The 12,693-nt window shown below is 35.5% G+C and overlaps 1 protein-coding gene across 1 annotated transcript in view; it reads right to left on the bottom strand.

Annotated features, from left to right (window-relative positions):
* Positions 1–12,693, bottom strand: part of LOC138693172 (zinc finger protein 813-like) — a 33,929-nt gene that overhangs the window by 8,915 nt on the left and 12,321 nt on the right. Inside the window, exon 5 of the mRNA XM_069816885.1 lies at positions 11,326–11,408. Coding sequence (XP_069672986.1) covers positions 11,326–11,408 — 83 coding nt within the window. The remainder of the gene's footprint in view (positions 1–11,325; positions 11,409–12,693) is intronic.

Genomic DNA, 12,693 nt, shown 5'->3' with positions numbered 1-12,693 from the left:
CTTCATATATCATAATGAAACGAAAGCTTCCGTCCGGCTATGATTGCATTTCGATCAAATCAACCATTCATTGTGGAAAACACCGTCGACTTATTAACCAAACCTTTTTTCTGAGATGCTAGCTTTATTTTTGGCAGGGTACACAAAACTTCAGGTAGAGCAAAATTAGTTTCTTGTGTAATCTTTCTGTAGTTCTCTTTTACTTCAGATACCATCCTATGCTTTCCACCGTGGCCAATGTTTAAATGAACTTGTAAAACATCAAACAGATTTTCATTTTTCACACAGTACTTAAATGATGTGATGGTATTATCACCTGTTACTACTCGTGCAATCAACTTCTCTTCTTCTCCAATCATAAGCACATCATACATATTTCTTTAAACGTCGGTAGGAGAGAGCCGACTTCTTCTTCTGTTCTTTCGCGATCTTTATTTTGTGAATTAAATACATACGGGTATTTCATATGAAATCAATCAGTAAAAAACCTCGCATTTTTTAATACTCTAAATTAGAGTAGGGAAGAAATAGGGAAGAAATTCTTCCCTATTTATACAACGTGCTGAGGAGAATGCATTTGCAAAAATATACTATCAAAAGTCAAACGGTTTTCGTATTGTTGAGCGACAAATTTAGCGTATTTTAGAAAAACTAACCTCTTTCAGCGCTCAGAACTCTGGAACCATTTACTGCAGAACATTGAACGGGAGCTCATTTTGAAGCTGACATTTGGTAAGTTATGTTAAGAAGTAATCCTTATTTTTATTGTACACAGAGACAGATAATCTGATTTTATTTACTTTTAGGCTTTTTGCCAATTTATAAAATTATAAAAGAAATATTGAGAAAAAATTTTGCATTATTAAGAGGGATTCGGCATTGTTTGTTTAGTGGTACGGCAATAAGTTTCGAGGGTATTAAATAAATTATTTTCACATGCCTAGACTTGAACGGCGCAGTACCGCACGCATTGGCCGAAAAATGAAGATAAACGAGAGCTGGGAGAAGGAGTCATGCCACCCTCTGAGACAACGGTGTGACATGTTTAGTCTCCAGGATGCGAGCAAAAGTAGCCAAGTTGCGTGCGCATTTTATAAGTGCAAGTATTGCGACTCGGTATTTTTCAAGTTTATGTCTATTATTATCGCTGGGATAATAAAAAATGAGGACATAATGCAAGAACTTCAAATAGAACCCATTATACAGTTCATCAGCAAATATCAACTTGAGTGGAAGGATCATCTCGAACGAATGAATCGATGCAGAATTCCAAAAGCACTGTTTCATTACCATCCATATGGCAAAAGATCTCTAGGCCGTCCAAAGAAGAGATGGACTGAAAATTCTAGTTTGAGACCGTAACAGGCCACTTGGCCTAATACTTGTTAGGAAGATGATGATGATGATATCTATTATTATAAGTTATTCATTAAGGCATATTTGTGAAACCATTCCATATGGCAAGATAAAGTATTTCAAAACAATATCGATCAAATTATTGAGTTAAATGCATGTCTTTCGTGAGCGCTTCTGTAATATAAACATTTTCTATATTGTAAAAAAATTTATTTCAGGTTGCTTAAAATGGAGGACAAATCTTACTCAGGTGACCGCTGCTTCAATCCTCTTCAACTTACGCGTCACAAAAGGGTCAATGTTAAATGACTTCGGAAAGTATCCCGTTCGATTGCAGAAAATTTTAGCATACTTGAAAGGTACAAAACATAATTCGGTTATGTACATTGCAGATTGAAAGTAAATAAATCACATTCTTTAGATAACGCAGTTCAATCAAGAGAAGTCATAGAAGAAAATGTTCGGCCAACTTGTAGTGTTCAAAGTGTTCAAGTTGAGAGTAGTGGTAGTAACAGCAACAGTAATAATGAAGAATCCGGTAGGATTGAAATGGAATGTGTTGACAAGGCAACCCTCACTACTTTAAACGAAACACTCACTGTGATTGGCGTGAGTCCGGTGAAAAAGAAGAAAATATATCAGAAAAAAATACCCCAAAACTAAATTAAAACAGATAGTGGCATCACTGAAAGAAAAGGTTTTCCATCATGTGATACAAGTAGTCCCCTAAGAAGCTGATGAGAGCTACAGTCGGTATTTCTAAAGGTAGAAGGAGTAATACGTATGGATGGGAAAATGTCAGGTACATTTGACATGAAGAGAGGTATTAAGCAAGGGGATAGTTTAAGCCCACTACTATTTATCATTTTTATGGACGAAATAATGAAGACATGTAAACCCAGAACGGATAAATCTGTAGTTTGGATGTGGAAAATGAGACCAGTATATGTGCAGGCTTTAGTATATGCAGATGATATTGTGCTCATAACAGATACAGAAAGCAAACTGCAAAAGGCAGTGACGGAATGGACGGAAACATTGGCAGAACAGGGTAGTATGAAGAAAAGTCAAGTTATGATGATTACAAGGACGGAGGAACAGGTGGAACATATAGAGATCATGTGCTCAGGGCAAAAATTAGAACAAGTTGAGTCCTACATTACATTGGAACCCGAATACACCAAACAGGAAAACTCCAACTAGAAGTCCGTAACAGGATCCAAAAGGCAACCTCGGCATACTTCGCAATTAACAATATTATATTTGGAAAGTCAGAGTTGGAAAAGAAAACAAAGACTAGGGTTCAGAAAGCAATTATAGAACCAATATTAATATATGGATGCGAGAGTTGGGTCTTAACAAAAAAAGATTTAAGTAGGGTTAATGCTGTACAGATGAAGGCACTAAGGAGAATAGCAGGTAAAACCAGGAGAAACCGAATACGAAATGAACGCATCAGAGAGGAATTCAACAAGAACCAGTAGGCTAGTCAGAAGAACAGCAGTTGAGGTGGTATGGACACGTCCAAAGGATGGAGAAAGGAAGGAAGACAAGGCAGTTTGCAGAAGCTAAACCCCAGGGAAGTCGCCTGAAAGGCAGGCCAAGAATAATGTGGGAAGAAGTTATCAAGGAGATAGTCGAAAAAAGGGGAAAGTCGATTGCACAAATAAAACTTCTTGCAGCTGACCGGGATCAATATAAGAAATGGATCAGAGGCAACCCCTCCACGCTGCTTAGGCGGCAATAAGGAGGTAGTGAAAGAAGAAGAAGAAGAATAAGAAGAAGTGATACAAGTAGTGATTCTACAAACGAACCAGATAATGAAATCCTGGAGAACCTTAAAACAGTGTTCTGCTTGGCCCAGGACAGAAAAACCAAAATTGAAGTCCTCACCATTCTCCCTTCTTCATGGTCCGTTAGGAAGATCCAGAGTAACTTCGCAGCAACCAGACATATGTTTTCCATCACGAAGGACTTTAACATAAGAGGTCTAATTATGTGTAGGCTACTCCAGAAAGCAAAATAGGTCAAGGACTTCCGGTTATGACAACAAAATTAGTTCAAAAGTTTTACAAATCAGAAGAATTTAGTATAACTATGCCTGGAAAAAGGGATTTTGTAACAGTTAGAGAACATAGCAAAAAGAAGCAGGTACAAAAACAATTGGTGCTTTGTAATCTTTCGGAACTCTATAGAAACTTAAAGAACAAACATCCTGGTGTTAAAATTGGATTTTCTAAATTCGCTCAATTAAGGCCACAGCATTGTATTTTAGCCGGTTCGTGTGGTACACAGTCTGTTTGCATTTGCATGCCGCATCAGAATGTAAAGTTAATGATATGTGGTGCAAAACTCCCAGAGATAACCAAAAGTGAAGAATTAGGCCTACCTATAAAATCGTACCAAGACTGTATTGCAAGAACCATTTGCAATCCACCACAACCATCGTGTTATTTTGATAAGTGTGCTGAGTGTCCCGGAACATTAGATTTAGAAACACAATCACTGTCTGTTTTGACGAAGCTTTGATAGACTCAATTTCATGTAGACAGTGGGTAGCTACAGACAAAACAACATTAGAAAGCCTGGAAAAGTCTACAAATGAATTTATAAATGTGTTAATTAGAAAGTTATAGTAGGAGCACTCAAAAAACATTCACTTATTGCGAGGCAACAAAGAATGTTTTAGGAAGAAACAAAAATTAATCTAAAGCATTAGGAATTCGTAGTGACACTAGACTTCTCTGAAAATTATGCTTTCATTATTCAAGATGAAGTACCTGGTTTCCATTGGAACAACAATCAGGGAATGGTACATCCGTCTGTTGTTTATCATAGCAACAATGGCACTGAGAAATGTGACTCTTTTGTAGTTAACTTATATCTGATTGCCTGAAACATGATACTGTTGCAATCCACCTCTTTCAAAAACAATTAATTTTTTTAAACAGAAGTATGACAAGGTGGAGAAAATATTCTATTTCAGTGACGGTGCTCCTTCTCAATATAAAAACAGAAAGAACTTTATCAATCTGTGCTACTATGAAGAAGTTTGGCATAAAGGCAGAGTGGCACTTCTTTCCTACTTTTCATGGAAAGGGATCGTGTGACGGAATAAAACGACAGGCAGCCAGAGCCAGCCTCCAACATCCAATTCATAACCAAATCACCACTCCGTTTGAATTATTTCAGTGGGCAGCAAATAGGATTATGCAAGGCAGGCTAAGGAGCTGGTGCCCAGATTCGAACGAGCACGCACAGTACAAGGGACTTTGTCGACACATGCCTATATTCCTGTCTCCAAGTCAAAACTTGTGTCAAAAACATATTCTTCTGCTGAAGGGGGCGTGGAAGTCCTCTGCAAGAAATAGCAACATCTGGTGAGTAAATGTTTGGATGCAGTTTTCTTTGTTTTGTCATTTTACTCCTGTGTTTAAGAAAACTTGTGATAAAGCTAGCACATCCATGTGCTGCTAGACGACACTTCTCGTGTTTATGTCCCTGGCCTTGCTTGCCTCGTGTAGCTCCCACTTCACAGTCAGCTGGTTAGTTCACGCAAGTAGGCCTACTATTTATTTTCTTTATTTGATACTTTCAATACTTTATCAACGTACCACCAGTAAAAAATATGTGTTTATTTGTACTTTCAATGCGAAATCTAACTATATATTTTTTAAATATTTTTTAGTTGGCAAAAGCATCTTAATGAGGAAAAATCTAATTTCTCCATTTCCATAAAAAGTAAGAAAATCTGTTTATATGTCAATATAAACTTTAATTTCTCAGTATCAAAATAAACCATCATTTTGATCATTGGGTGAAAGGGTTTCGGAGCTACAACAGTTTAAATTTGCTAATTTTATGAAAATACGATGAATTTAAATATTTTTAAATTTAAACAGTATGAAATTCTGATGCCTCAAACTTTGCACAAAGCATTGTATCACAGTTGTCTACAGACAGAAAAAGTTTCATTCTATTTAAAAATTGCAAGGTCAATTTTCTCTATATTTCGGTCGATTTGAGATGGAATAGCTCATACATACATAAGTGTTCTGCCCGTGGGCAGAACTTTCACTGTAAACCCGTCATTCTCCAATCTTTCCTGTTCTCTGCCTTCCTCTTAGTCTCCGCATATGATCCCCATATCTTAATGTCATCTAGTTGGACAATTATTTAGCGATATTTATCATCAGGCCGAATTATCATCTCACCTTTTCGATAACAAATCACCAAAAGCTTCACAGAACTTATCTTTCATATCACTGTAATCACACGACATTTGGGTCATTCCAGTGACAGACGTAACATTTTTTAAGTAACTAACTATGATCTTCACAGGATATTTAATTAAATGCTTAGTAGTTCAAGAAAAAGACATTACTGTCTTTTAACATAAGCATTATAATTATAAACACAAATTCTTAATGAAAAGGAATAATTAATAATGTAAAAAATTTTAAATATTATATGGTGTGATACACGAACATTTTCTTGCCACTTGATTTATTACCAAAATGGAAAATGTTCATAAATTCATTCAGTTGTTTTCCAAACAATTAAGACACTTGTGTAGTACATGTAACTGCTAAATCACAAACTTAAAAAAAAATAACAGTGCCATTAAGAAATAAAATATTGCAAATATGTTGTGACACACGAACATTTCTGTCATGTTGGTTACTAATTGTTTTAAATGCACTCTAATACATCACTTCTTGTGAAAGACTTGTACACTATGCCTGCAGTTCTTATTATACCTAGGGTAAGTTAATTAACGTTATTAAATAAAACGATTTTAAATTAATATCAGAAATTTAGTAGCATTTAGCTAATGAGCTAATAATTACACCAATTTATTTATACATAGTGACTACGTACTTACCATAAAAATGTACTGCATAAGCTTGTTTTTATATGAAAAAAATTAACATAAACCAAATATTGTAATCTTTCAAGGAATTAAAAAAAAAAAAATATTTTATACGAACTTTAGGCATAAATTAAATGTTTTATACTAATTTTAGGCCTACACACTATATTTTTACAACAATTGTTGTTTAGTCAACTGTCCGAAGGCAGGTGTGAACCTCACAATGATACCAAGAAGGCATCACTTATGAGGCAACTAGGCCAGGAGATAATGGGGTAGAATAATCAGTTCTTTTCCCCCTTACAACAGTTATGGAACACATATTTTCAAGAGCGTTTAACCTACAGTATATGTACATTGAAAAAAGCGCGCACTTACACACACACACATGCACACACAGACAGATATTATCGAAATCAACAATAAGTATTGAAATCCCATTACTAATTATGTTTAGGCGTAAAGACTTTCAATAACAACAAAAATTGTAACTGGATTTTAGGATAAACTTTAGTGACACACGAACATAATATTTTTGTTCGTGTGTCACGTGTTTTTCTTGTAGAATTTGTACATAAATCAAAATGCTGTCCGTATAAGAAGTTGATTGTTATGTGATGTGTCTCATTTTACATTTACGAAACATGAAAAAATTAATTGGTTTTGAAGAAATATAAACAAATATCCATTTGAACGTGACACACGAACTCTCAACCTTTCTTTGTAATAATTGTAATCAAGCACGAAATAATCATTGTATTACGGTTTCTATGCATTGTAATTATTAACAAAGGTCAGCACTTCATACTAAATTGAATTTAACATACAGAAGTAATGATTTATTTGCCTTAAATGTGCATTCACGTATGTGATTTATAATAGATAATTTCGCGCTCTTAAGCCACAGACTTTTTTGTGCCTTTTCTCCCATACACACGTTGTTACACAATCAGTGATGTCAGATTAAAAAAATTCGGATCATAACGAAAAAAATGACATATAGCAAGCAGAGATTCGTAAGATTTTTCTTTTTCATGAAAATGTCGCATTTTCAAGGAATTATTTATTTGTTGCCACTTTTGAAGGAAGACTGACTGATGTTGGATACTGTAACAATGAACGGATTTAATTCGACATATTCTTCTAATTTACTGACATTATCCAAACATAAATGGATAATCTCCCTTCGGCTGGATGAAGTCTGAATTGACAATGTTACATCAAAATATTTAATATAAACACGTGTTGGATACTGCCAACATTATCCCGCTAGTCTTTATATTACCAGATTATCGGTCATTAGCCATAACATATAGACACACACACACACACATATCAAAGAAACCATATTGTAACATCAGATAATAACTCAGGGTAATGAAAAAACGCTTCTCTTGGTGCTTTGACTTTTAAATCTGTTTTTTTGTGTTATTTGGGGCGCTAATTCAGAAAATGATATTGGATAGACCAGACCAGGACAGGATACAGCACTGTGACGTCACCTCTCTCCGCTCTGCCGTCTCGCATTCGACGTCAGTGCAAGGTCTGTGAAATGTGGACAGCAGTTTGCAGGGGGGTGGAGAGGGTATTTGGCGTGCAGGTAGCAGTGATTTAGGCGATAAATAAAAGTGATCTGCGTTCATAACACAGTTTAATGCCCGGATATTCCAATGGTAATGTTAACTCAATTGCACATTTTGTGTACTGATTATAAATAATTCAATTTCTGCTCTATTATGCGAAAATCAATCTATAGCAAAGACAGTCTCATATGCTGGACACTTTCCTGTATCTAATAGTCACGTAGTATTTCATTTCAGTTAATTTGACGAAACAAATATATAGTAAAATAATACAAGTTTTTATTATGCACGTTCATTTTGTACGTCAAGCTATCCTTTATTTATAATGACTGCAATCACACAACGTGTTTAAAAATAATTAGAAATAATTAAACCTTTGCTGTATTTTATGAAAAAATACATACAAATTACATTTTCTTTTCTTTGTAATTTGGAAGAAGGCTCAGAACGATTAATTATGTTGACATTTTTCTGCATTTTTTGTTTCTTTTTTCTTTAACTAATTTATCAATATTGGGACATAATGACTGGGCGATATATAATTAAGACTGCATGTTAGGCTGTGGTCTGACAAGGTACTTCTTGATTTAGGTTTAGCAAGTTTCATAACAGAAAAAATTGTTCGTATACAACCATACGAACCAAACATACATAATACCAGTGCAGCAAATGCATACAATCTCGGGAATCTGGCTTGGTAGAAATTCCTGTTAAAGTCAACCAAGTCCTTGTTGTGTCTATATTTGTCCTTCAACAAATCGTCACATTGTAAATTTAAAAGTTCCAATTGGTACTTGCTAGGAAGGGGCTGCAAAGAGCTGAAATATAGTAGAAACTGTTCTACATCTTGAAACTTCGACTCAACTAGCGAAGAAGATCTTGTACAGGGACATCATTTTATTTTTACTAACATTTTTAATATTAACCTGTCTATACCTTTAGAGAACCGGAAACACTGCTTGCTCCCCCCTCCAAGACTGGAGTTCGATGATACTGGCGTAAAACACAAATCACTCTACTAGGTATAGGAGGTAAGAAAAGTAGTTCATCCATTACGTAAACTAGGAAATATCGCGATTTTGAGTTTGATAATTTTCATTAGGTTTTTGTTTAATCAAAATACAGTACTGTATTAAGAATAAGTGTTTTTACTCACGAAGTGAGTTATCCATGCGAACGTATTCATTATGCAGTGTATACTGTCTACAGCACATTAGCGTACCATATAGAGAAAGAAGTTAAATTGAAAAATAATCATAATATGAATATTTAAACACAATTTTGAAAATGGTGGCCGTTCATTTCGATACAGGCTCCAGTTCTTTTGTGCATATTATCGCACTATAGACTATTACATCTAATTCCAATTGCCAGCTTCGTCCTTCGTACTAGTAACTCATGTTGAAATAATTCTGTACCTACTCTACGTACTGTAAATTCAATCTTCACTTCTGCCCGACCCGAAAATATAAAATTACTCAGACATGCTATCTACTGTCCGTCCAAGTGGTTATGCCGCAGGATTGTAGAAAGGGAGGAAATCACGTGACAGTTAATTACTTAACGAGGCCATTTTATTTAAGTTAAATTAAACAGCTGTATAATATTACGTAAACGTCCAATTCCTAACAGAAATTAATGTTTTCAGAAAAGAGCTAAGTCAGCCCAGCTTTTACAGAGGGGCGAGCAGAAGCAGGTGGGGGAAATCGGGATGCGACGTAGGCAAACGGACAGTACCTGTGCGAAAATATGATTCAATATTGAAAGCTCTTTCGTCACTGGAAAACGCGAACATATTTCTGGAACATACTATACTCAGTAACTCAGTACTGCTTACTATCTGCGGTCTTGGTTCTGTGTGGAGTTGGAACTTCCTTAGTAGAAGGGGTGGGAGTGAAGTACATTCAAAAACTCAGGTACAATAAAAATTGAAGTAAAAATAAAATGACGTCCCTGTATAATTTGCACATGTCCGAATCACGAACTTGCGATAACTTTAAAAAATGCAGTTTCCAGCCAGGAGTTGATTTATCCATAGAGCCTATGACAATTTTAACGCTTCAACTTTATAGTATATATCTGTTATGATGAGACCCTTGCCTTAAGTGAGGTATTTAAATCGTTTAAGTGATATGTTAAATCCGCATGGAAAGGCCAAGTCATAGATTCAGGTTTTTTCTTAAAACTCGGGGACAGGCTGATTTAGACTAGTCACGAATACTGCTATTTCTTCTCTTAACTCAAAGAAACGCCGTTTATGTAGGCAACTTTGCATTACGTGCTCTCACCTGACGTCACACGAAATGAGGGATGTGCTCTTCCTCCACAAACGTCACATAGTCTGAAACTGTCTTCCGCTGGGATAGACCATAACATCTCTATGCAAATCTAGTCTTTCAGGTGAAGCTCCCTGTAAAGCAGATTTGAATAATTTCAAGGGAAAAATTGTTCCCGAGCCGGGTATCGATCCCGGGACCTCTGGTTGAACGTACCAGCGCTCTGCCAACTGAGCTACCCGGGAACTCCACCCGGCACCGACTCAATTTTTCCCTTTCTATATCGATACCCGGCTCCGGAACAATTTTTCTCTTGAAATTATTCAAATCTGCTTTACAGAGAGCTTCACCTCAAAGACTAGATTTGCATAATATATACGTCACTGTGTACGTTAACAGAAAACCACAATTCCAAGTCACACAGAGATTGTGTGCACTCGATGTGGGTCTCTGGCGTTTCGTCAGCCCACACGAGTTGTGTGGATATAAAAAGGGAAAAATTGAGTCAGTGTCGGGTGGAGTTCCCGGGTAGCTCAGTTGGCAGAGCGCTGGTACGTTCAACCAGAGGTCCCGGGATCGATACCCGGCTCGGAACAATTTTTCCCTTGAAATTATTCATAACATCTCTAGTTTCTTACATTCTGTTGAATTTATATAATAATTATTTTATACAATACGTTATAATTATGATTTGTTACATTCTCTGTAATAACTTCTACATGGTTGTCATAGTTTTATTAACTTAGATTACATAAAGTTCGATTTCATCTTTAGACACAGTTGCGCATCGGAGTTTCTCTTTTGCATGGCAGAGCTTCAATACTACTTGCAGCACAGGGTGGAAATAATTAAAGGAGAAAAGAACAGATTTTAAAAGCAGCGTATCTCTCCCCAAACTAAAGTTGTAACTATCTCTTTCAGACTGGAAGCTGTTTGGACTAGGGACATTCATATACACAAGTAGGAGGAATAAATCCTAAATCAAATTATAAAATATGATGATTTGTAGGCTTGCAAGACTGTTCTTATCATTTGTCTTAATTTTGTGAATAAAATAAAATAAACTCTCTAGCACTGATTGCCCTAACAATTCCTTCTTCCATGATTCCTGAGGTCATTGGTATTATACGGACAAACCATTCCATCTCGTAACACATTGCAAATTAATGTCATATGTTACAATTTTAATGAAGCAATGAAAGAAATGACCATGTGAAGAATCATACACCACACTCACCTATTAGGAAAAATCTCCTTCTCTCCTGCAGTAACTTCCAGGTCCAACTCGTCCTTCACTGTGTCCAAATCACACAATTCTTCCTAAAAGTAAAGACAGAAAACAGCAGAAGGATGGTACAAGTTTACATGACGGGCGCATCAATTTTCCATGACATAGGCCTCCATTTAAATCCTACCGAGTCCAAGCAGAAATTTAAGTAGCAAAAGGTACTCCTTGCAGTTATTATTTCAAAGAGTTTTTCCATTTCCAGTGCACTAAGAATATATTGAACTATTATTGCAAGAAGGAAATGCCATTAACTTTGCGAAATCTAAATAATCTTTAAAATCTCTAAGGATTTTATTGTATGTCCACAAAATGTAACATTAAACCAAGCTTTTGTTTAAACATTCTATATATCACATTTAGTAGAAAATCTCCTAGATTTCCTCTAAAATATTTTTTATCCTCATAGCTAACGAGAATTTTCAATACAATATTTAATTCTTGTGCATATTTTGTAAAATATTGTTAGTAAATAATGAACTCCCATTTATCCCTGTGATTTCTGACAGTGAACATTATGAACAGGAAAAAAATATCTCATAAGATATCTTGTGTGACAAATACGACACTACATTGCAGATTTCGCAGAGGCCTACAATAAAATTTGTGTTACCCTAAATTCTGTATTTTTACATAACTAATAAGTGTTACATCTCCTACACTGGCTCGAAGAATGAGATGTAGTAATTTAAATACATAATATTACTAGTACAGAATTAACGCTAATTTCCAGTACATATTAAATTAACTCCATAAACGAGGTTTTACTTATATTATATGCGGGCGGGCGGGCAAGCAGGCAGGCAGATAGATAGATATACGTAGATAGACCAGACAGACAGACAGACAGACAGACAGAGAGATAGATAGATAGATAGATAGATAGATAGATAGATAGATAGATAGATAGATAGATAGATAGATAGATAGATAGATAGATAGATAGATAGATAGATAGATAGATAGATAGATAGATAGATAGATAGATAGATAGATAGATGGCCACCGGTGTAGCTCTGTCGGCTAAGGCGATTGCCTGCCGATACTGAGTTGCTTTCGGGCGCGGGTTCGATTACCAATTTGGGTGATTACCTGGTTGAATTTTTTTCCGAGGTTTTCCACAACCATAATTAAAGTACATCTTCCTATAATTCTCACAAACCTTGTGTATGTTAAATGCATATAGATAACATCAAACATTAAGTGATATTCAAGATGGTAATATTAGACGCCTCATTCTATATAGCAAAAATAATTGTATTATCACTGAAAGAATATTAATGAAAACTTAAACTAAACAGCCATATTACATTGTAAATT

This window comes from Periplaneta americana, chromosome 17 (genome assembly GCF_040183065.1).
Source record: "Periplaneta americana isolate PAMFEO1 chromosome 17, P.americana_PAMFEO1_priV1, whole genome shotgun sequence".
Lineage (NCBI taxonomy): Eukaryota > Metazoa > Arthropoda > Insecta > Blattodea > Blattidae > Periplaneta > Periplaneta americana.
The sequence above is the reverse complement of the archived record's forward strand: the minus strand, read 5'-3'. Positions and strand labels throughout refer to the sequence as shown.